This window comes from Cibotium barometz, chromosome 3 (assembly GCF_041138505.1).
Source record: "Cibotium barometz isolate CiBa-2024 chromosome 3, ASM4113850v1, whole genome shotgun sequence".
In the NCBI taxonomy this organism is placed as follows: domain Eukaryota; kingdom Viridiplantae; phylum Streptophyta; class Polypodiopsida; order Cyatheales; family Cibotiaceae; genus Cibotium; species Cibotium barometz.
This window is the reverse complement of record NC_141048.1, coordinates 31,617,914-31,642,265: the sequence shown is the minus strand read 5'-3', so window position 1 is coordinate 31,642,265 and position 24,352 is coordinate 31,617,914. Positions and strand designations below refer to the sequence as shown.

Genomic DNA, 24,352 nt, shown 5'->3' with positions numbered 1-24,352 from the left:
GGATCTCTCTGAATAGAAAGTTGAATGAAGGGAAAGATAAGTTTTTGGTTCCAATTGAATGGTCCCAAAAGATCAACACACTATTCATCCTCAATCTTAGTCTCTTCATTACCTCTTCAACTAGTGTCATGATTGAGAAGATCAAGTGCCATTAATGTCAAAATAGAGGGAAAGGAAGAGATGAGCAAAAAAAGAGAGGCTAGCTATACAAATTCAAGGCTACATATAGAGATTCACATTTTTCTTGGACAAAGGAGGAAATTTTAAAAAAATAAAAAAAATGCTCATAATACTATAAAAGAGAACCCTAAAGACATGGATAGCTTAAAAACTTTATAGCTAAACAAGAATATTAAAAATGATCTTGAAATAAAAGAAAATCGATAAACTCTAAATTACTTAATAAAATAGGAAAATACACATTGGGCTCTAATATAGATATGGATAAAAAGAAATTTCAAAATACGACGGCTACATATGCAGATATTAGAAATTTCTCAATTAAAGTATAAGAAGAGCTCAAATCCACCAAATTTGATGGAATTTGAAAAGGAAAAGTCAAGTGGTTAGTTAAGAGTGTCACATCAACCAAGCAATACGTTTATAATTCAAATAGAAAATATTTTTTAAAATTTTTAAATTTTTAGGAGATTTGGTCTCAGCCTTGGAAAAGAACAATGTTAAAATTAAAAAAATGGGTGAATCTATTATAATATAACCAAAATGTGATCTTTTAGATCCTAAAAGAATAGAGAGTGAAATTTTTAATAATTCTTTTTGCACATTTCCTTAATTCATGGAAGAGAGAGAAGGCTCTCATAGGGCCCCTTTTAGCACTAGTTTGGTAATAGGACAGAAAAATATGCATGGATATATTTATATCCTCATGACCAACTTTATAGAATTATTTGGAACACATGCATAATGAAAATCAAAGAATCCCTTTTTTCATATCATCACGTACATAGTGAAGGAAATTTGGGTTCTTTGAGATCACATTGGTTACCTCTAGGATTTTCAATTTCATAAGAATTCACAGGCCAAATTACAATTGTAATGTAGAGTTGTTTGGATTATATTTGGATTAAAGGCTTTAATAAAGCTAATTTCTCATTGCTTTCTAAATTCTTTAGATGTGCATTACTTCACATACATATATATCATGTAATACAATCTACCTTAGGCTCAAAAACCAATTAGAACTCCAAAATCTAGGTCTTAATGAAAATTCTAAGATATTTAACTTTCTCAAAAAAAAATTAACTTTGCGGATTTTTATAACTAATCAAACAATTAGGACTAAATCTGACACACATGTTTTGTACAATGTTATGCTTCGCTGGTACATTTTGTGAGAGCCAATCACATATACACCTATCCTTTAGGCCCTTTGTTTTAGATGAAAGTTTATAAATTTTAAACCATATTCATTACTATAGAATAAGAGACTACTTTATGCATTTTTAAACATCTCATAAGGCTTTAAGTAGAATATCTAGTCGTTTTATATAATAATAAATACTATTTTAATAAGTTTCTCACTAGATAATCCAAATATAATCAAGGATTTATATATGTTGTTTTATTATCAATGTAGTTTTGAAAGTTGAGACCATCACCTTGTTTTCTAACTAAATTAAAATGTTTAGATATGTATTCTTGACCAATTTTTTATTAGTATAACTGAAGGAAATCACCATATAAGCTCACATTATTATCGTATTTTGGGTGTGAAAGACTCAATAACTAAAAAGAGATTCTAAGAAGGAAATTTAATTAAATTAATTATTAATATAATTATTTTTTTATTATGAAAAATCCATCTATCTCTTAAGTACTATTATGTAAGGTTCAGGAGAAATTTATAATGAGTCAAGATCAATTTTTTCTTGCATGTAGGAACCTACTTTGTAAATTCGTTGCCTATTTCAATTATAGTGCTAGATATACCTCTACTAATGGTAGTTTATCAATTATACGTAAGGTTATTTTTATCATTTTAATAATTTTGTAAGGTTTTCCACATTCATGAAGACATATCTTAGAAGAGAAATGTTAAAATACCACTCTCATTCACAAGATATGACTTTTTTTTAGCAAACCCTTGAAAAGACATTTATGTCTTACTCGGCTACCAAACTAGTGTTACAGTTCAAATTTTTTCCTAATGTGACTTTTTTTTAGCAAACCCTTGAAAAGACATTTATGTCTTACTCGGCTACCAAACTAGTGTTACAGTTCAAATTTTTTCCTAATGTGACCACCCACCTTTCAAAACATTAGTACACTTCTATGCTTTCAATGTTTTCGAAATGTTACTATGTTACTATGTTTTCTAGACATAGTGATCTTCTTGAATACTATAGAATGCCACACTTCTTCACTCTAGGTAGACGAAACATAAATAAGGTTACAAGCATAGAATATTATTTTATTGAGTCAATAAACAATAAAAAGGATGTAAGAACAAGTTGATGAGATAATCACTAAGATTAAGCATTGGAAAGAGAACATATTATCATGAAGAATAAGATTAGCGGATTGGAAGATAAAGTTTAGCTATATAACAACTCCTTTATTTCTAAGTTCGAACAACTCAAAATTTCCAAGAACACCTAATAAATATAAAGAATATGCATGTGGGATTCTGGGAAAAAAAATGAAGCGAAAAAGCGGTGGAGTCATTGGCTAAATGCAATGGTGCAAGAAAAATAAGACTAAGGGGGGCGAGAAGGTGTAAGCTCCATCCTTAATTTCTTTTTAAGTAGTATCATTTATTTATTTTTATGTTACCTAAGAATTTTTCACAAAAAAGGTCAAATAACGGAATACAATATTGGAGAGCAAAGCAAACAATGATTGGCATGCTGAAGCACATTGTCGAAAATGTAGATATCATCATCATAACAATATCCACATTTTCGACAATGGTATGATGTTGGAGAGAAAAGCAAACAATGATTGGTCTACTGAAGCACATTGTCGAAAATGTAGATGTCATCAAGATGTTGATGATATCTACATTTTTGACAATGATACAATGTTCGAGAGCAAAGCAAGAAATGATTGCTCTACTAAAGCACATTGTTGAAAATGTAGATACCATCAAGATGTTGTTGATCCACAAATGCTTGCATAACAAATGTATCTAGATATCAACAAGATGTTGATGATCCCAATAACAAGGTTTTCTAGAGAGCTAAAGGATATTTTTAATCTAGTAGACATCTTGGATACATGTGATAGTGTTCAAGTTAGTGTATAGGGGACATGAGGCACTATATAGAATCTTCATAGATGCACACAAAAGAAAGGGGCTAATGAGAACCTTGTTGCCAAGTCCTTATAGTGTTAGCATGGCGAAATAATGTATGAATTCTAATATGGCTGTCATGTTAGGCACATTTTGTTATGGTCAAGAGTCCATGCCTATCTAGGAAGTTTATGATGAGTTTAACAACCTCTATTTGGACTTGGTGAAAAGTTCAACATGCAATGGTCAAGTATTATCAATTGACATGGGATGAGTACGAAAATAGCTAGGAAATAGATCACCAAGTTGGATAAATGTCAAAATGAAAGTGATCAAGGGTCACAACCTAGAGGGGGTAAGACTTGAAACACCATTGCAGTCAACCAAATTGAGTAATTTCAAGTGAAGGTACAAGAGAGTCTCGTAATGAATCAAAGAATAATAAGAGAAAGGAGGCGGAAGAAAAAGAATACGTTTGTGTGCAAATCACAAAAAATATTTGATCGGTGGCTATGATTGAGGTTCCAAAAGAATCACAAACTCAAATGGTATTTTGAAAGGATTTCAATCCCAAATGTGATCAAACAATAATGTACAAGGATGAATCTAGAGGTAGATAGCATTTGCACATTAAGCATGGAGTGGCACTTGATCTAAAGGCGTTGAAACGTATGCATGGATGCAAACATGGGGCAAAGTCAAACTTCACATACTTCTATCATACCAAAGTTGAACAGGACAAAGAAAAGAACAAATTTGATGTAAAGCAAGAGGGAAAGAAAGAAGAATATGCAAAGTCGAAGAGCAAGAAAAAAGGAAACATAAACTAAGAACCTAAAAAGTGGATCGACGGGATTAAGAGTTACATTCAAAGCCTGCCTACAAATTGGCATGAAAATGATAGAGATTTGGGACTGGATTCATCATTCCTCTTCATTGTGTGTTTATCCATGTACCCTATACCATCATTGCAAGATTGAGGATGATAGACAAGTTACTCATTTTGCAACTGCATGGAACATAGACGTGCTAAGTGTATTTTAAAACTGGAAGATGTTTTTTCAATTGTGAACACAAGATCAACCTACCCTAGCAAAATTTGTATGGGTGATAGTTCAAAGGCTGTTAGAGCCGTCAAGATGAAAATCAAGGAGTTTCTTATGATAACGATTTAATGTCCCCTCAAAATATTATTATCGAGCATACATAGCATAATATACTATTTATATGTTTCATAATTTATAGCATAATAGTTTATGGCAACTTATTTTCTAGTGTTTTTTTTTCTGGGCTTTGTTGGAGGGCTCTCGGTTGGCAATGGCTTTGATGGGCTTGAATGATATACAAAGCCGTGAAATAATTATCGACAATTGCTCGCTTATATACTTAGAAAAGAAAGAGAACTCTATTGAAACCCCCACACTTGAAAAACATCTACCTAGTAAAAGAGGCACGAATGGTGGTTCAAAGGCAAAACATTTTTTATCGAACCATACAAGCACTAAAAGCCAGACTCTTGTTTCTCTACTTGAGAAGATAACATTGTTAAATTATTGAAAATAATTTATAACATAACATAATATAATATTATATGCTTCATAATCCATGCCATAACACATAATAATATTAGAATAATTTACGACAAAGCTTTTTACTGTCTTTCTCGAATGATATACTAATTCGTATTAACAATCGTTTGGGGGAAAAAGGAAAAACAAAAACAATCGGGAGAGGCTTGTCAAGGCAAGCGTCTTGGTCGATTGCTAGGCCATCACCGGTGCGCCTTGATGGCCTCCTCAAACAAGAGGCGCTCCTTCTCCGTGGGAAACACAGCCAGCACGTTCCAAGAGGGTGGATCGCAGCGCATGCCCTCTAATATCATGAAGATGTTGCTGAGTTGCCGACTGGGGCGCCCACAATAGATGGGAGCTCCCCACCCGCAGTCTGTATCATAGAAGGGCAGTGCTACAAGGGATGGAGCTGCAAGGGAGGAGTAGTCGAGGCGGGTGCCCATTCCCAACAGCTCCAGGAGGTCCGTCTGCGCCTGAACACACTCTGCCGTGACAGTGGAGACGGCACATTTGATCCTGTGCACTGCAAACGACAAGGGCTTCTCTTGGAGCTCTCGCACAGTGGCCCTGGCAATGGCAAAAAAGAGTGCGTTCCCCAGATAGCCACGCGTGAGCGAGGGCAGAATCCTCTCCCTCACATTCACAGACACCCTCAACGCTAGCTCTTGATCAGCAGATACTGCGTTCTGCCCAAGTAAGCTCTTGGCCTTGGCCATCCACAGAAAGCCCGCGAGAGCTTGATACCGTGAGCAAGAGGTCACGCCGAAGGTGTTCCCACGGAGCAATGCTTGGCGCTTCAGATCCTCTAGAGCGTCTCCACGAAATGAATATTTCTTTGCCACGCCAAAATGAGGCATGGTAGCTCCTTTCTTGATAAAATGTGGCAGGTCCATAGCAGGCGAGATTGGGTCTCGTGGCTTCATACGCTCCCTTCTGCTGGCATTATCTAACAGGGTCGGTAGGCCCGCTCCTCTCGCTACAGAACACAGGCTTTGTAAGAAGACAGCCGCTCCACATCCGTCCATGAGCGCGTGCTGGTTCTTGAGGGCTAGAGTGAAAGACCCACATTGAAACCTAGTAACCTGGAAGAACATACACCACCTCCAGTGTGTCAATGCCATCACTCTTAAGACTGCAATGATTTCACTAGAGCTGCTTCAAACTAAGAAAAATATTAAGGATATCAACGTAGATTTCTTCCACGCCATGCCGGGAAGGAATAAGAAGAATGCCCACATGAATATTGCATCTTGCAAGGAAGGAACCAAAGATTAAGCAACATTTCTCTAGCTAGGAGCTTTCAAATTTCACGCAAGCGCAATTAAGCAGCAAATTTTAAAAATAAGCGAGTATCAAAAGAGGGCCCGGGGAGGGGGGAAACAAACTTTCAGCTATCCTTGCATTGAAATAATGAGTTAAACAGAAGAAGAAGAACGCCAAACACTAACCTGGAATGCGACGACTGGTAGCGTGTTCATGTCCTCGTCTGCCTGCAAGCGAGGAAACAAGAGATCCAAAGATGGGTCGGGAGATGTGATGTCGCCCAGCTCTGCCAGTGTGAAGTCGGCGCGCGCGGCCACGAATTGGACACCTTGCCCATTGCACTGCACCTCGAGCCTCCGCTCCACCTCGTTCACACGGAGCCGGCCGGCCGCCCAAGGGCAGTGCACCAGCAGCTCTTCCAGGGCACTCTTCAGCACTGCGGCCACGTTCTCCGTGCCCACCAGCAACGCGCCCTTCTCGCGGGGGCCATAGAACAACGCAACTTCTGTGTACCAGTCGTAGATCTGGTCCAAGTTCGACAGTTCGAATGCTTTCTCACTAGCGTTCTGCTGGCCGCGGCCGCCGCCACCCTCGAGTTGCCGTGCGTTCACCATAACCGGGGGCTCGCAAGTGAACTTGTGGTGCATGAGCCATGCGAGGTTCGAAGCAGGCCAAACTACTACAGAGGATGGAGGAGTGTGTGCCATGAGCGAGGTCTGAACTGAGTGTAGCAAAGGAAGAATCTGCTCGTATTTAATAGCGCGCGCGCGCTCTCTCTCTCTCTACGCCCGAATTTCGGGCACGTCACGTACTTCTCTCCAGAGCAATCAATAGAATAACCGTTTTTTCTTCAAAGAATCAAAGGTAGACCTTTCAACACGTGTGTGCCATGAGAAAATACCTTTTTTTAGGACACGCACAATTCTTCATTTTTCATCTAGTCCAAAATTTAAAGAAAATAGCCATACCTTTTTTTTCAACTAGTGCAACTCCTTTTAATGGGCTGAAAGTTAAGCTAAGGCACATCTTTCTCCAACACTCTGTTGGGCGTTTCCATAGCCGTAAAACGGCCCCGATTTTACAGCTAAAAATGTTAAATTGTCATTGGTTTTTTTTTTAGCAATCCGAGCATCAAAACAGACACCACACATATACACACGCGTGTGTGAGACACCACACATATACACGCACTATGTAATCTATTATATATACTAATATCCCATCACACTATTTATTAATATTTGTATTATATATTATATATCACATTCTACGAATTATTGAATAATATATTACACTAAAAGATAAGCAAGAAACATGACAGCTTGCTTTGTAAGATCAAGAGTAAGATATTCTTTTCTTGGTGTCCTTTTCTCTTCTCTAGTAGGAGAATTTTGTATTAGAGGGCATAAGCATCTTACCAATGAGGATTGGTTTATCTATACAGGATTAAGGGAGAGTGGCCCTCCCTCCACGTGGGCAAAGGAGGGGGGGCCTATTTCAAAATGGCCACTCCTCCTTCAAGCGTGAGGAGGAGCTAAATCTCACATCTTCCAAAGCAATTTTGAATTTGAATCTAAGAAGGTCTCATCTCACATCTTTCAATGAAATCTTTGTATACATGCTTACATACCTATAGATACACACACATATATATTATGCATGTTTGTGTATCTATAGGTATGTAAGCATGTATATCTAAATAGTGTACATGTGTGTGTGTGTGTGAGAGAGAGAGAGAGAGAGATTACATGAAAGATGCATTTATTTGAGAGTGAGTACACCTCACCACTCATCCCTACCATTAAAATTTAATCTAAAATTTAATTAATTAAAATTATATATATGTGTAAATCTATTTAAGTGTGTGTGTGTGTGTGTGTGAGAGAGAGAGAGAGAGAGAGAGTTTCTATGTGAGAGAGTGTATGTGTGTGTGTGCATGAGAGAGAGAGAGTGCGTGAAGAGAGAGAGAGTGTGTGTGTGTGTGTGTGTGTGCATGAGAGTTTCTATGTGAGAGAGTGTGCGTGAAGAGAGAGAGAGAGAGAGTGTGTGTGTGTGTGTGTGTGTGCATGAGAGAGAGAGAGAGAGAGAGAGAGAGAGGCTGAGAATTTCTATGTAGGAGATAGTTTGTGTGGGAGGAGATAGTGTGTGTTTTCATTAGTGTATGTGCGGTGTGTACGTGTATGTGTGTGTGCATGAGAGAGAGAGAGAGAGAGAGAGAGAGAGGCTGAGAATTTCTATGTAGGAGATAGTTTGTGTGGGAGGAGATAGTGTGTGTTTTCATTAGTGTATGTGCGGTGTGTACATGTGTGTGTGTGTGTGTGTGTGTGAGAGAGAGAGAGAGAGAGAGAGAGAGAGACGACATATAATTTTTACGTAGGAGATAGTTTGTGTGGGAGGAAAGAGTGTGCGTTTAGATTAGTGTATGTGCGGTGTGTACATGTGTGTGTGTGTGTGTGTGTGTGTGTGAGAGAGAGAGAGAGAGAGAGAGTATATGCATGCATGTGTGTACATCTGCATCTATGTGTAGAATGTGCTTGAGAGAGAGAGTGAGATGGGACAGACCTAGAGAGAGAGAGAGAGTATATGCATGCATGTGTGTACATCTGCATCTATGTGTAGAATGTGCTTGAGAGAGAGAGTGAGATGGGACAGACCTAGAGAGAGAGAGAGAGAGATGTAATGAGGGAGGGTGAAAAGAGAGAGAAAGAGAATAAAAAGTATCTTTTAATAAAATATAAATTAAATAGAAAACATATATGTATATGTGTGTATACATGTGTGTATGTGTGTGTGTTTTTATTTACATTTATATATACATACATACATATGTATGTATATATATATACATATATATGTTTGTGTGTGTGTGTGTGTGTTTAGATGTGTGTATGATATATCTATCTATATATTTAAAAGTGACCACAACTTATCACCCATCTCCGCACATTAAAATTTATTCAAAATTAATTAAATTATGTCGATGTTTGTATTTATATTTTTAAATACATGTATATATGTATAAGTATATGTGTCTATATATAGGTTTATGTATCTAAAACATAATATTATAGGGGAAAATAGTATTTTTAAAGATAAAATGCACGTGCTTTTGAGAAAAAAATAAAATATTTGATCATTTAAAAATTTCCCTAGAAAATGAAACGCTGTTTTTCTTTTAACAATTATGCCTCAACAAGATCAAAAATAGTTAATTACGACGAAAGACTCTCTCTTTTTTAAGGCATTTAAAGAAAAAACATGTATATATAAATAGTGTGCATGTGCATGTGCATATAGGCAGTAGTAGCCATTAGGGTTTTTGAGTGTTCAAATTTATAGGCAAGCATTAGGCCATTAGGGTTTTATATCTTAACCATGGACATTAGGTATGAAAACCCTAATATAATGATTAGCTAAATGAATTTTTATTTATTTCTACACCTATATGTTTTATACATTTTCACCTATAAGTATTGGCCATATGACTTTTTGATTTATGTCTTTACCTATATGGTTATGCATGTAAAAAGACTTATTAAAAAGAGTTGTCTAACGATAAAAATCTCATAACATCAACTATTTACATGAGATAATTAACAAAATGGACATTGAGTCATATGTTTATGGTTGTAGTCAGTCACCCACCCTAACCTAATCACAAGGGATAAAAAATAGTTGTTTGATGGATGGCATCATGGGGCTAAGAAGGATCATCCTTGGTGCACACCATTTACGAGAGACAATGTCCAAGTGTACAAATGTTAAAGTAAAGTCTTTGATGGTAGTCATTTGTGAGGACCATAGATGTGAGTCGTTTTGGTAGTCATTTTGTAAGAGCACAAAATAAAAAAGGTTGCACTAGCTGTTGAATGGTTTGCTACTTCCACAATGTCATTGGTGGAGTATAGATAACTTTATGGTCTATTACGATTATAGGTGGTCTATTACGATTATAGGTGGATGTATGAATTGAGTGTGTGTGTGTGTGTGTGTGTGTGTGAGAGAGAGAGAGAGAGAGAGAGAGAGAGAGAGAGAGAGTGTGTTTTTATGTGAGAGAGTGTGCGTGAAGAGAGAGAGAGAGAGTGTGTGTGTGTGTGTGTGTGTGCATGAGAGAGAGAGAGAGAGGCTGAGAATTTCTATGTAGGAGAGAGAGAGAGAGAGAGAGAGAGAGAGAGAGAGAGAGAGTTTCTATGTGAGAGAGTGTGCGTGAAGAGAGAGAGTGTGTGTGTGTGTGTGTGTGTGTGTGCATGAGAGAGAGAGAGAGAGAGAGAGAGAGAGAGAGAGGCTGAGAATTCCTATGTAGGAGAGAGAGTGTGTGGGAGGAGATAGTGTTTTCATTAGTGTATGTGCGGTGTGTACATGTGTGTGTGTGTGTGTGTGTGTGTGTGTGAGTGAGAGAGAGAGAGAGAGAGAGAGAGAGGCGACAGATAATTTCTATGTAGGAGATAGTTTGTGTGGGAGGTCTCTCTCTCTCTCTCACACACACACACACATGTACACACTGCACATACACTAATCTAAACGCACACGTGGGAGGAGAGAGTGTGCGTTTAGATTAGTGTATGTGCGGTGTGTACATGTGTGTGTGTGTGTGTGTGAGAGAGAGAGAGAGAGAGAGCGTATATGCATGCATGTGCATACATCTGCATCTGTGTAGAATGTGCTTGAGAGAGAGAGAGAGAGAGATGGGCCAGACCTGGAGAGAGAGAGAGAGAGAGAGAGAGAGATGTAATGAGGGAGGGTGAAAAGAGAGAGAAAGAGAATAAAAAGTATCTTTTAATAAAATATAAATTAAATAGAAAACATATATGTATATGTGTGTATACATGTGTGTGTGTTTTTATTTACATTTATATATACATACATATCTATATATACATACATACATATGTATGTATATATATATAGATATTTATGTTTGTGTGTGTGTGTGTGTGTGTGTGTGTGTGTGTGTGTGTGTTTAGATGTGTGTATGATATATCTATCTATATATTTAAAAGTATCACTCATCTCCGCACATTAAAATTTAATCAAAATTAATTAAATTATGTTGATGTTTGTATTTATATTTTTAAATACATGTATATATGTATAAGTATATGTGTCTATGTATAGGCTTATGTATCTAAAACATAATATTGTATATACTATATATTTACATATGTGTATGTGTGCGTGAGAGAGAGAGAGAGAGAGCGCTTCTATGTGTGGGAGAGTGTAAGAAGAGAGAGGGAGTGTGTGCATGTGTGTGTGTGTGTGTGTGTGTGTGAGAGAGAGAGAGAGAGAGAGAGAGAGAGAGAGAGAGCAGGTGTGTATATGTGTGTGCATGTGAGAAGAGAGAGAGAGAGAGAGTTTCAACATTTGAGAGTGTGTGTACGTGGCAGAGAGAGGGAGAGGGTCATGTGCATGTGCATGTGTGTGTGTGTGTGAGAGAGAGAGAGAGAGAGAGAGATGGTTGTAGACAGGGAATAGTTCTTTTCTGGAACCTTCGTCGGCCGCAGCAAAGCGCGGGTGCAATACTAGTTTCTTTTATTCTTTCCTTTCCTTACTTGCTAATTGTGATAAAATCCTTCTTTGGGAAATTTTCTATGAACTCCTCCTTGATCGCTGATTGCAATTTCCCCGGCTACCCTTATGAGCATCATTAGCTAGGGAATATTCTTGCAAGAAAATATATCTTATAGTCAATAACCAGCTCCCATGTGGATTTACTACACTTAATAATGAACTTTTATAAGATATGCAATTTATGTGTATTTAAACGCATCATTCTCATAATAAAGCACTAAAGATAAAAGATTTCACCATATTCTTGACATTGGCACATGAATCTTGAAAAGTTATTGCGTATATTCATCAAAATTATTGCTTCGAGTATGTACAAGGATATTGCTTTGGGTATGTACAAGGATGAAGTACTATTTACATCGCATCAAACTATTTTTTTCTTGAAAGTCACATGAAAACAACATCTTTGGTTGTCTTGCAAACAAGCATGTAACAAAGGCACACAGTCAGAGCCATCTAGAAAAGATCCATGATTCCCTTCTTCAGACAAGGAACCACCCTCTCCACAAAACAACACATCTTTGTCACTTTCAAGATTTATGGGATTGCTTCTCGAACCGGGCTTCCCATCATTTACTTCATTGCCAGCATCCACATCCGGATAATACTTATAACGAGGAGAATCCAAAAAAAATAAATTTGATCAGCATCAATCGGTTGAGTGAGATGCGGTATCTTCATCACTTTCCATGATGCAGCCACTCTTTTTTTGTTCATCCCATTTCCAGTTTTAGGGATCAACTAGTGGATAGAGGGGTAGTACTTCCCCATGCATAGCATGCACAAAAGTGTTGACTCCAATGTTGCACCAAGCCTATTAGGATGTAGTAGCCGTTGTCACGGGCATCCATGGATGTAGTAGAGTCTAAGACTTTCCCTTTATCTTGTGGACGCACAGAAGGGCCTGCTATGTCTTTACCTACATTTGTGATGTTTGTAAGCCCTTGAGGATGGGCAATGTGCCATATGGCATACAACACAGAGCCAATCCAACCCAACCCAACCCCAACCCGACACACAGACCCAACCCAACCCAACCCCACAACATAAACCCTACAATAGTCAAACAGACCCAGCCAAACCCCAACCCACACATAGAGCCTACGACCCAACAGTGAGTTCCCAAGCCCATAGCCCCCACACAGGTGCCCTTTTATTGCCCCAGCCAAGATTGCATCGCACCCACGATCGTACCTAAGCCGTATGCACCCTCACGAGGCCGATGTACAGAAAGAACAATTAAGATTAATCTACAAAAAGAACAAGCATTAATCAAGATTAGTAGCATTCTTATCAAATCAAGGTTCTCATTAAAACAAGCATTAATTAGCAACTCGAACCAGCAAAAACTAATCATAGACCATCACAGACCACCACACACGCAGATGCTCTCTGAGCAACACGCAAGACTAAAGGAGCGACCCGCGTCTCACCTCAGCAGAGCAGAGGAGGTGCACAGGAGATGCTCATGACCGAGCCGCCCCATGCAACACAAGAGTGAGGTGCATACGAATAGGCCCCCCTAGAACGAAAGGACCAGCATGCATGAACAAGGAGCAAAGGACACCCATGCAATATAGGAGCGAGCCGCATACGAAAGGAGAAGCACCACCGCGTGAAGAAAGGAGCAACACCCCCTTAATTGCCACCCAGCCCCCATGCATGCACACTGTCCCAAAAATTTCACACATGCTAAATTGTACCTAACACCCATTTAGCCTTATAAACGTAACGTTACATTAATCGAGTATTAAACAAGATTAGTAGGATTCTCATCAAAGCGAACCAAACAAGCATTAATTAGCAACTAAACCATAACTAATCAGGGTTCTCATCAAATCGAACCATCACAGACGACTCAACACGCGAACACTTTGAGCAACACATAGGAAGAAAGGAGCGACCCACATCTCACCTTAGCATCAGAGGAGGTGCACAGGAGACGCCCCCACGACTGAGCCGCCCTATGCAACATGCAGCAGAGGAGGTGCACAGGACGCCCACATCTCCCCACAGCAGTAGAGGAGGTGCACATGATACCCATGACCGAGCCGCCCCATGAAAATGGAGGAGCGATGCGTATACGAATAGGCCCCCCTAGAATGAAAGGACCAACAGGCATGAAGAAAGAAGCAGAGGATGCCCAACTACATGTCCCAAAACTTCCTTTTCATGTGAAGGGGTGTCCTATGACATAAAACGATTCGTCATGTCTCACACCACATGTCCCAAAACTTCCTTTTTATGTGAAGGGGTGTTTGTTGAAAGTCATGGATCGATCTCTCCTAACTACACATCCTAATCACACACTAATCTAATCTAATAACATGACTAATCTTTAACTAATCCTACACTAATTATAACATTTAACTAAGGTGGATAGAAATAAAGAAAACTCATAATGATGAGTGTGTGCTAATTAAGTTTAGACTCAAGTTCAGTTAGGTTACATGATGGAAACATATACTAATAAAAAGACTTGAGATGTTGTGCTTGTATTCGATTGTTTGAAATGTCCTCCTTTTATATAAGGAGAGTACAACATGGCCTTTCTCTTGCATGTGGGCTAATTCTCACTTGGTGCTATGGCTTCTCACACTCACTCCATGTAAGGTCTCTCCCCCAAGCTATGTATGTGTCTCTTTTAATATAGATATCAAGAAGGAAAGAGAGTGCACTTAGAGAAGAGTGAGACAATAAGGCTAGAAACATTAGGAAAGTGATAGAATAAAAATATTAGCTCCAAAAATCCAAAAAGAAATAAGAAGACAAGAATAGTTCTATTATTAAGAGATAAGTATCTCCAAAAATACAAATTTTAATTTAGGTGATAGGAGGTCATATTTAGAATACTTTTACATATTTAGAGTCCATGCATACTAAAAATGTGGAAAAGCAACACGTTTCTAAAGATGGTGCATTTGCGGCTATGTACATACATTTTTGCCTATTCTACTCACTTAGACTTGTAGACTAGATATGTTCCGGTTCTTTTGAGTGGCTACATGACCATATTCTGAGTTTTTATCAGAGAGTTATGGCCAAAACAATTCACTGGTTTTGTCAAGGTCTCTACATAGAAAAACTGTAAGAATGCAGCTAGTAGCCACAAGGTGATTCTAGACCTTGAGATGTATATATCGCTTCATTCTTATCTAATCTCTTGGAAAAGAAAGCTAGCTTGCTATGACCTTTATGAGGAAGAGACTATTACTCCATAGCTTTTCTTTCAAAGAAAGAATAGTATGTCGTAGCCCTGCAAGAGAAGGCTACTTTACCATAGACCTTCGAAAGAGAGAAAAGTTAGAGTATGAGTAAGAGGAGATAAAGCTTGGGGATGATCGGATGATTTCAATTGTAGCGAAAGTATTAGAAGACTCTCTATTCGCATATATCAAATTCTGAATCTCTTATTAACGAGCAAAGACAACGATGAACGATAAATTTCTATAAGGTATATATATATTTTGTTTTTCAATTATATATCATTCTTAGGGGTTGAGGTATGGCCCCGGCTTCTCTATTAATTGTTAATAGTGATCTATTTGATTGATTTACTAGTTAAAGTTCTCGGGGGGTGCACCTCAAAAAATGTAAGTGCGATCATTAGGTGGGGTTTTTTTAATCCAAAATATTGGGTAAATTTACAGAAATACAATTACAAGAGGAGTATTTTAATTGTACTTTGGAAAAAAACCCGTAAGTCTATAAAGAAAAAGGGGTAGTTTTATCAGCTCAAAATTTACAGATAAGGGGTTTTTTAAATACCCCTTGAACGCACGTCGTAGGAAGGGCTTCCATATAGTGCACCCCCCGAGTTAAAGTTTTTATTTTTTTAAACAACAGCATATGCCTTAATAAAGAATGTCTTATTGCAATCTAAGTTGAAATGTTAAAGACTTTGTGAAGGGGTTATTTTCTTAAGAAGGTAACGTGGATTCTAGTCCTATGGTTTAGTTGAGTAAATGGATTGTTATCTTGGTTAAATTAAGGTACATGTATAACTTCTCCCTACCTTAGTGTTGCCCCATTCTTGTGCTTATGTAACAGGACGGCAAAGACGTTAGTAAGGCCCGGAGTCGGCCCATGGTATCCCTCATACCATTGGGAGATTGAGGTTCGCCGATTGAGGCGAGTGATTGTGATGCTGTCTAGTTTTAAGGGCCCAAGCTAGTGCGGTGAATAAGCCCATCCTTGTGCGTAGACATCCCTCCGAGGAGTAGGAGGATCGAGCGACGGAGCTTGAGGGGGCGACAGGCCAGCTTGAGTCCTCACCAGCGGCAGCCCGACGCTGAGGTGTATGGTCTCGTAAGGTTTTGCCCAATATGTAGAGGATAGAAGGTCGAATTCTAGATCATCGGCAGTATAAAGGAAAAGAATAAGGAGCCGGTTTGGCTTGTATGGAATTGATTCTTGTATAAACATTTTTTTTATAAACTTATCTTTGGTATTATTATATTATGAAGGAAGAGGCTGTTTTAATGAACCTTGTGAAGGGCCTTAATTAAGGAACATGTTTATTTATGTCAAACAATGTGGTAGGATTAATTAGAAAACAAATTGATGCGTGAGTAGGGTGGAAAGTGGAAGGATGAAATTCTCCGACGACACCATCCTATGGACGGGTGGACCTGATTAGTCAGATAGCATTCCACAACAGATTAAGTGAAAGCCCTATGCTAGATAAATAGGTTCTCCAGCAACTCTATTCTAGAAGGCTAGGCTAGCCGGCTGTGCCTTGCATGGATGAGGAAAAAAGCGTTGTCTCTAGGAATCAAGATTAGTAGTTTCCTAAATTATGATCAATTACCCTATGGCTGATTTGATTTTTAAAAGACCATGCTCCCCCTACAAGATAGGACTAGGTCTTACCTACAAATCATATCCTTGAATCTTTATATGGTCAAGGTATCGATGAGTAGGAAATTTTCTCCAAGTTAAGACTTAGTAGACTATCTTAAGCGTTTTCCCTATTTTGGAAGGGGAAACCTTACACTCCATATTTTCATTGTGCTCTTTCGCACCACATTTCTCAACACCCCTCCTTGGTGCCAAATCTTTGGGCTACTCAAGGTGGTTGGATGTCAGTTACAAAGTCTTGTTTGACGTTACTTTCTACATTTTCCTATGTGCTGTGAGCAACTTCGGCCCATGTGCTACTTTGGAACTTCTCCCCCTTAATGCTACTTTGGCTCTAGGTGAAAGATAAATTTCTAGCTTGGGTACGTCATCGGTCCCAGAGGCTGGTTACAAGACTTTTTGTAGGAAGTAGAATTTACATTTTTTTTTGTAGTGAGGTGGGTGTGTCCTTTGTCTTCATGTTCGAGATCTCATGCTTTGTAAAGATTCTTTTGATTGTTGCTCATTGCCAATTATTTTTTGCTTACATATGCCTAGATACTCATTTGGTTGCGGCATTTTTACAAGAGTTGTACTCTTCTTTTTCAGACACACTAGCGTGCTCATTTGGCCGCTTCACAAGAGATAAATTTTTTATGAATAATTTTTATCGATGAAGATTGCATTGGTGATGTTTGTGCTAGCACACATGTTGATGGTGAGACAGTCATGAAGCTATCATCAATGCTAGTGAAGCCCAAAACATGGCAGTATTTGAAGAATATAAACACATAAATATAAACTTTCCATGTGAAATACCTCTAAACGAGGGAAAGGTTTATTACACCTTGATGTATTTTTATTTTTTTAAATTATTAAATTTTTAAAGGGTTTTCTACCTTATCCTTCCAATTGAATGGCTTCTTTTTGCATTGGCATCTACTTCTTCAGCAGCCTTTGAATTGGTTGTTTTCTCCTTTGCTTGCTAGTGGAGTTCACACCTTTCTTTGTTTGCAGATGCCCTTTTGATATAGCTGCTAGTATGCTTGCTACTGTGTGTGCTTTTGAGGCATATACTTATGATCTGCCTGCTGATGATGAATGTTGTTGTGCTGCTCACCTTTTTCTTTGTTGTGCGCTCTATGGAAGCTTCTCGTCCACCTCTGCTTCTTCTTGTTGCACCGTGTCTTTCTCTTTGAACTTCTTTAGGAGTCCGCTCTGTTTGCAATCTGCTTGCTCTGTTTTTGTCACAGCCTTCCACTGCTGGAAACGACCAGCTCTAAGGAAGCATTACCTATAGTGTTGTTGCACCTCTCTAATGATTAGGCGATGCGGACGGCCACTGCTGCTGCTGCTACCTTTGCTGGCAAATGACAATGGAAATGCTACTGTGCTAGACTCATTGCCCTTTCTTTTGAGATGTTGATGATGAGCAACAGAAGAGTGAGGAGTTGTTCAGATCTGGAGCTTGATTTTAATACTAATCACTCTCCAATCACACAATATAATCACTTGCTAGAAAAACTACAAGTAAGCTAAGATAGGAGAACTAAACTTGGCTCTATTACCAATTTGAAATGCTATTGTGCTAGACTCATTGCTCTTTCTTTTGAGATGTTGATGATGAGCAACAGAAGAGTGAGGAGTTGTTTAGATCTGGAGCTTGATTTTAATACTAATCACTCTCCAATCACACAATATAATCACTTGCTAGAAAAACTACAACTAAGCTAAGATAGGAGAGCTAAACTTGGCTCTGTTACCATGTTGAAAGTCATGGATCGAGCTCTCCTAACTACACATCCTAATCACACAGTAATCTAATCTAATGACATGACTAATCTTTAACTAATCCTACACTAATTACAACATTTAACTAAGGTGGATAGAAATAAAGAAAACTCATAATGATGAGTGTGTGCTAGTTAAATTTAGACTCAAGTTCAGTTAGGTTACATGATGGAAACATGTACTTACAAAAAGACTTGAGATGTTGTGCTTGTATTTCATTGTTTGAAATGTCCTCCTTTTATATGAGGAGAGTACAACATGGCCTTTCTCTTGCATGTGGAATAATTCTCACTTGGTGATGTGGCTTCTCACACTTACTCCATATTTTCCTTGTGCTCTTTGGCACCACATTTCTCAATAGTGTCCCATGACATACAATGATTCTTCATGTCTCATCCTCCCTAGTGTCCTTTTCATGTGAAGGGGTGTCCTACAATATACAACAATTCTTCATGTCTCATTTGAATCTATAAGATCATATATGCAACGATTCTTCATGTCTCATTCGAATCTATAAGATCACATAGCGGTGGTGGGGCTCACTAAGACTAATGATGTATTGCATTAGAGTGTTACCCCAACACTATGATAATTAGGTGACCTCACTGAACGCGCACGTGCACGACCTACCTCTTATGTTTGAGGATTACTATTGAGTGGTTCATTAGTGTAATGCTGGTGGAGAAGGAGATGTGTTTTAAAGTTGTTGAGATTCAAGCTTGATGTCAGCGTGTGCCAGCTGTACTATGTGCTGGCATGTTAGCTAGCAGCATGTGTGAGACATAAATGACTGCGTCCAGCTGGTCATAGTGTGTGGACATTAGCTAGGGTTAGCTGTGTGTGGACACAACATATAGTGTGTGTTGTGTATTATGGATTATGGCTTTATGCATTGTGTGAGAAGGGAGATGGCTTTCCTCTATGGTTAGGGTTTGCAATATACATTAGGGTTTTCTCCTGTGTGTGTGTCTCCTCTCCCTCTACCTGTTTTTCATCATGGTATCAGAGTTTGGTGCTCTCTATTAGGGTTTATGAGTGAGTGAGAGAAGAGGGAGAAGAAGCTGTGAAGAAAAGCTATAAAGCTTGCCATTGATGTTGTGAAGCTTGGAGCATACCGATTTCTATCAGATCTGAGAGCTTGGCCTACCGGGTAAGGACTACTAAACACCCTTGAGCAGATTGCAGGTGATTCAAGCACAAACAAGGCAAATTAGGGTTGCCCAAAGCAAAAGAAAATTCTGGTTTTTTGTAAGCTTTCCATTGGAGCTTGGAAGCTATGATGTATTGTGTAAATAGATGCAATCTGGCAAAGAAACATGTATCTGGCAAATGGGAATGTATTGGCAACTCATGTGCAAGCCCTACAATGAATTTGGAGCAAGTATGATGCATTTGAGTGATTGAAAAATTACTGTTCTTGAAGCTCTCATAAAACAGAGAAGAGAGGTCAATTTTTGATGAAATTAGAGCTAGTTTTTTGTAAAAATCAGACAATTGATGGATTGTGCACATGCCTTGGAGTGTTAGGCAACTATATATGCCCTCAATAGATACTACAATCCTCCCAAATCCCCTCAGGAGTAAGCGGCGCAGCCAGATATGCAGAAACAGAGCACTTTTTCAAGTGGAGGCCACAAATCAAGTGTTGTGTTTGATAAATTCCAAAATTGACTTAGCAATTGTATGGTACATACACTTGAGAAGGAAGCTACATGATTAGTTGAAGCAATTATGCATTATGGAGCTGGAAATGAGCTGATTAAACATGCTATCTACTATGATTAGTGAAACAGAGTGTGATTAATTGGCTAATTACTCTCTCATCTTAAATAATTGGTCTAATTCCTTTTACATGGAGTTAGTGGACATCATTGCTAAGCTAATGAATGCCTGGTCTCTCAATTTAGACAAGCATTGAAGAAATTAGAGCAATTCTACTACTGGTTTTTTTGGTTTTTCTCAAAACAGAGAAGGGGGTTTGTTAGATTACTGTAACACCACTATACGGGCGTTACCACAAGAGGGGACGGCCTCTAGCTCACCACCCAGCCATAGAGGAAGAATAAGGATTGCCACTCATCCCCCCGGCTATATAGTGTGTGGCCTGTCGTCCACACTAGCCTGGCCGCCCATGACTCCGCATGGGCGTTCACTCCACTGAACCTCGGATGGCCATGTCCTCGGTGCTCCGGTCGAGGTGCTCCGACCGAGGCATTGACGCTAAAGCACCGTCTCGCCATCCGGTCTGCCCGTCGGTTCACAGGCGTTACAGTCTATGTGACATTACTCCCCCCTTAAGTGTTAGATTACTATAACACCACTACAGGCGTTACCACAAGAGGGGACGGTCACTACCCAGCCATAGAGGAAGAATGAGGATTGCCCCTCATCCCCCAGGCTATATAGTGTGTGGCCTACTGTCCACACTAGCCTGACTGCCCATGACTCCGCATGGGCGTCCTCTCCCATGCGTGACCGGGGACCGGAGCCCACTCAATGGTTTTCAACCATTCAAAAAACTCTTATCCTTATCTCCACAATGGACTGTGTGGAGGGAGGTGGCCAGAACTGGAAGGAAGAATTCTCTCTCTCTCTCTCTCTCTCTCTCTCTCTCTCTCTCTCTCTCTCTCTCTCTCCGTCACACACATCAGACGAAAAACTCTTCCGTCGCACACACCAAATCGCTCCATTGTAGGTAAGCAATGTCATTGTTTTTGCTTTGGAGCTTGTCTGCAAAAGAAGAGTTTTTCGTCTGGTGTGTGCGAGAGAGAGAGAGAGAGAGAGAGAGAGAGAGAGAGAGAGAGAGAGAGAGAGAGAGAGAGAGAGAGAGAGAGAGAGAGAGAGAATTCTTCCTTCCAGTTCTGGCCGCCTCCCTCCACACAGTCCATTGTAGAGATAAGGATAAGAGTTTTTTGAATGGTTGAAAACCATTGAGTGGGCTCCGGTCCCCGGTCACACACAGACCCTGACCCAATCAAAACTCATGCTCTGATACCACTGTTAGATTACTGTAACACCACTATGAGCATTACCACAAGAGGGGATGGCCTCTGGCTCACCACCTAGCCATAGAGGAAGAATGAGGATTGCCCCTCATCCCCCACCAGGCTATATAGTGTGTGGCCTGCCATCCACACTAGCTTGGTCGCCCATGACTCCGCATGGGCGTCCCCTCCCACTGAACCCCGAATGGCCAGTCCTCAGTGCTGCGGCCGAGGCGTTGACGCTAAAGCCCCGTCTGGCCATCCGGTCTGTCGTCGGTCTCACAGCAGGCGTTACAGCCTACGTGACAGGGTTTGACAAAATTGGTATGTACGCACCTTGGTTGGTGTTGATATGCAACATTCAGCTTGTTTAGGTGTCAATGCAAGTTATCCACACTTGATTGAACGACTACATTGCAATTTGAAGCCTTGCAAAGTGTGCCAAAACAGGGTACCTTGGACTGCGTATGCCAGTTCATTTTGGATGCAATCAGTTTGATTTTCTACATCAAAAGTGAAGTTTGTTGACTACTTTGGAGTTTTTGGAACACTTATTAGAGTGTGGTTGAGCTGAGGAAGGCTCGTTTACAGATTTGGAGGTGTGCGGAAGGTGCATTTGCATTGAGCAAATATGTCAGATAATCCAGTACAAATTGTGGGTGAAAAGTTGGATAGGAAGAACTTCCAAGCATGGAAGTATAGGATCAAAAGCTTTCTGAAGGGAAAAGGTTTTTGGAACCTCATTACAGGTGCGGAGGCAGAGCCGAAACTACCCCGACAACCTACACAGCACAATAGGTTGTAGCTCATAAGCAATGGTCAAAAAGAGCATACAAAGTTTTGCATTACCTGTCTATATGTATCTCGGATGCTATACTCATACATATACATGATGCTGAGAATCCCAAGGATGCATGGGATACATTGGTAAAGCTGTTTGATACAGACACTAGCGCTCGCAAGTCTCAGTTGAGACAACAGATTCATAATGTGAAACGGAAAGGAAGGAGCATCCATGATTATGTACAAGAGATAAAGAAGTATGCAGATGCATTGGCAACAATCAATGCCCCCATGCCTGATGATGATTTGGTAGACATTACCTTGCGTGGTCTTGTGGTGGCAAGGAGTATAAGTATATCCTTCTCGGTTCTTCGGAGTACAGGTTTACCAAATTTTGAACTCTTGCTTGTTGAGGAAATCAAACTCAATGACTCTTTTCATGATGCATCTACTAGCCATGATGATAATGGCAGAAATCAGGCTTTCTATCCACAAAGGGGATTTAGAGGCAGGGGGAGATTTGCATCATGTGGCCGTGGTAATGGTCGTGGATGGCAGGATAGGTCACCACAACAAAATTTTCAGTCTACATATGGTGCTCGAGGTGGTCGTGGATATACACCTCAGAGAGGCAGAGATAATCCTCGTGGTAAGAGGACGTTGGCAAGGCCAACAAACATCTATGCAAAATGTGGATGCCATTACTGTGGGAAATTTGGTCATATGGCACGTGATTGTTTCTGCAAACAAAATGATTTGAGAGGGGATAGAGCACAACATGGTGGACATTATGCACAACATGGTGGAAATTATGCATCAAGCAGTAATGAATGGTAGCGCAAATCACTTGTTTGCCATGAAACATGTTGTGGGATCTATGATGACAAATGCTGAAAGTGATGACACTTAGTATATAGACTCTGGAGCATCAAACCATATGACTTGTCATCATGAGCATATGCTGAAAGTGATGACACTTGGTATATAGACTCTGGAGCATCAAACCATATGACTTGTCATCATGAGCATATGAAGCCTATGGATGTGAAAGGCTTGTGGAGACAGGAGATGATACCCAACATGCTATCACACATGTTGGAAGTGTACCATTGGTTATGCACAATGCTGAAACAAAGTCTATGGTGGCAGATGTCTTGTATGTGCCTTCTATTACAAAAAGTTTGGCCTCAGTTGGTCAAATGGTGGAACAGGGTTTACGCGTTCGTTTTGAGCATGGTTTCTTCGTTGAGGATTTCAAAAATTGCCAAAGGTAAGAAAGAAGGCAGGTTATTTAAGTTGGATGCTGGGATTCCTGAGTTGAAATTAGCCATGTTCTCTAAAAGCCGAAATGTGGTATAGGACATTGACATGTGGCATAAAAGGATTGGGCATGTTAATATACAATGGTTAAAGAACATGTAGGCAAGAGGCATTGTTAGTGGGCTGCCTAGATTCAAGTATGATAGGAATATGCATGTTTGTGATGCCTGTCAGTTTGGAAAGCAGGCGAGGTTGCCGTTTTCTAGAGAAGGTAACATGAGTAGCAAGCCACTTGAGATAGTTCATAGCAATGTATGGGGTCCTGCACAAAACCCATCCATAAAAGGCAGCTTATATTATGTGACATTCATTGATGATTTCAGCAGAATGACTTGGATTTACTTCCTCAGAGAGAAAAGTGAAGTGTTGGAAAAGTTTATGGACTTCAAAGCTTTTGCAGAGAAGCAATATGGCTCTTGGATAAAATGTTTGAGGACAGATGGAGGTGGTGAATACACCTCACATGCTTTTGAGCATTTCTTGAGAAAGCATGGCATAAGAAGGCAGTTAACTTGCAGGTACGCACCTCAGCAAAACGGTGTTGCTGAGAGGAAGAATAGAGTCATTTGTGATGTGGCAAGGGCCATGCTCAATGAAAAGAGCATGCCAGACTATTATTGGGTAGAAGCATGTGCCACCACAGTGCATATACTTAATAAGAAACCCACAGCAACCATACATGGAAGTACGCCAGAGATGCGGCTTACAGGTTTTAGGCCAGACATTGGACACCTCAAAGTGTTTGGTTGCATAGCTTATGTACATGTGCCTGACAAGAGAAGGAGGGAGTTGGATCCTAAGGCAAAAAAGTGTGTGTTTGTTGGATATGCACAGGATCACAAGGCATATAAATGTTATAATCCACAAACTAGGCAAGTGGTTATCTCACGAGATGTGGTGTTTGATGAGTTTGCTAGTTGGTACAAAGCAAAGGATGAGGGTGTCATTGATTCTCTTGATGCTGATGTGCATGTGAACTT

General features: G+C 39.6%; 1 protein-coding gene across 1 annotated transcript; it reads right to left on the bottom strand.

The window, feature by feature from the left end:
- Positions 1–4,903: 4,903 nt before the first annotated feature.
- On the bottom strand, positions 4,904–6,820 carry LOC147639954 (omega-hydroxypalmitate O-feruloyl transferase-like). The gene is made up of 2 exons (XM_086775578.1): positions 6,273–6,820; positions 4,904–5,906 (listed from the first exon to the last, which is right to left on the bottom strand). The coding sequence occupies exons 1-2, from the start codon at positions 6,792–6,794 to the stop codon at positions 5,025–5,027; spliced, it is 1,404 nt and encodes a 467-aa protein (XP_086631704.1). The 5' UTR covers positions 6,795–6,820; the 3' UTR covers positions 4,904–5,024.
- Between the last annotated feature and the right edge of the window lie 17,532 nt (positions 6,821–24,352).

What these genes read in the sequence shown, in the direction of transcription:
- LOC147639954 (XM_086775578.1), bottom strand. Translation starts at nt 6,794, where the DNA reads ATGGCACACACTCCTCCATCCTCTGTAGTAGTTTGGCCTGCTTCGAAC. An exon ending in TACCAGTCGTCGCATTCCAG is followed by an intron (nt 5,907 to 6,272) that starts GTTAGTGTTTGG and finishes ATGTTCTTCCAG; the next exon opens with GTTACTAGGTTTCAATGTGG.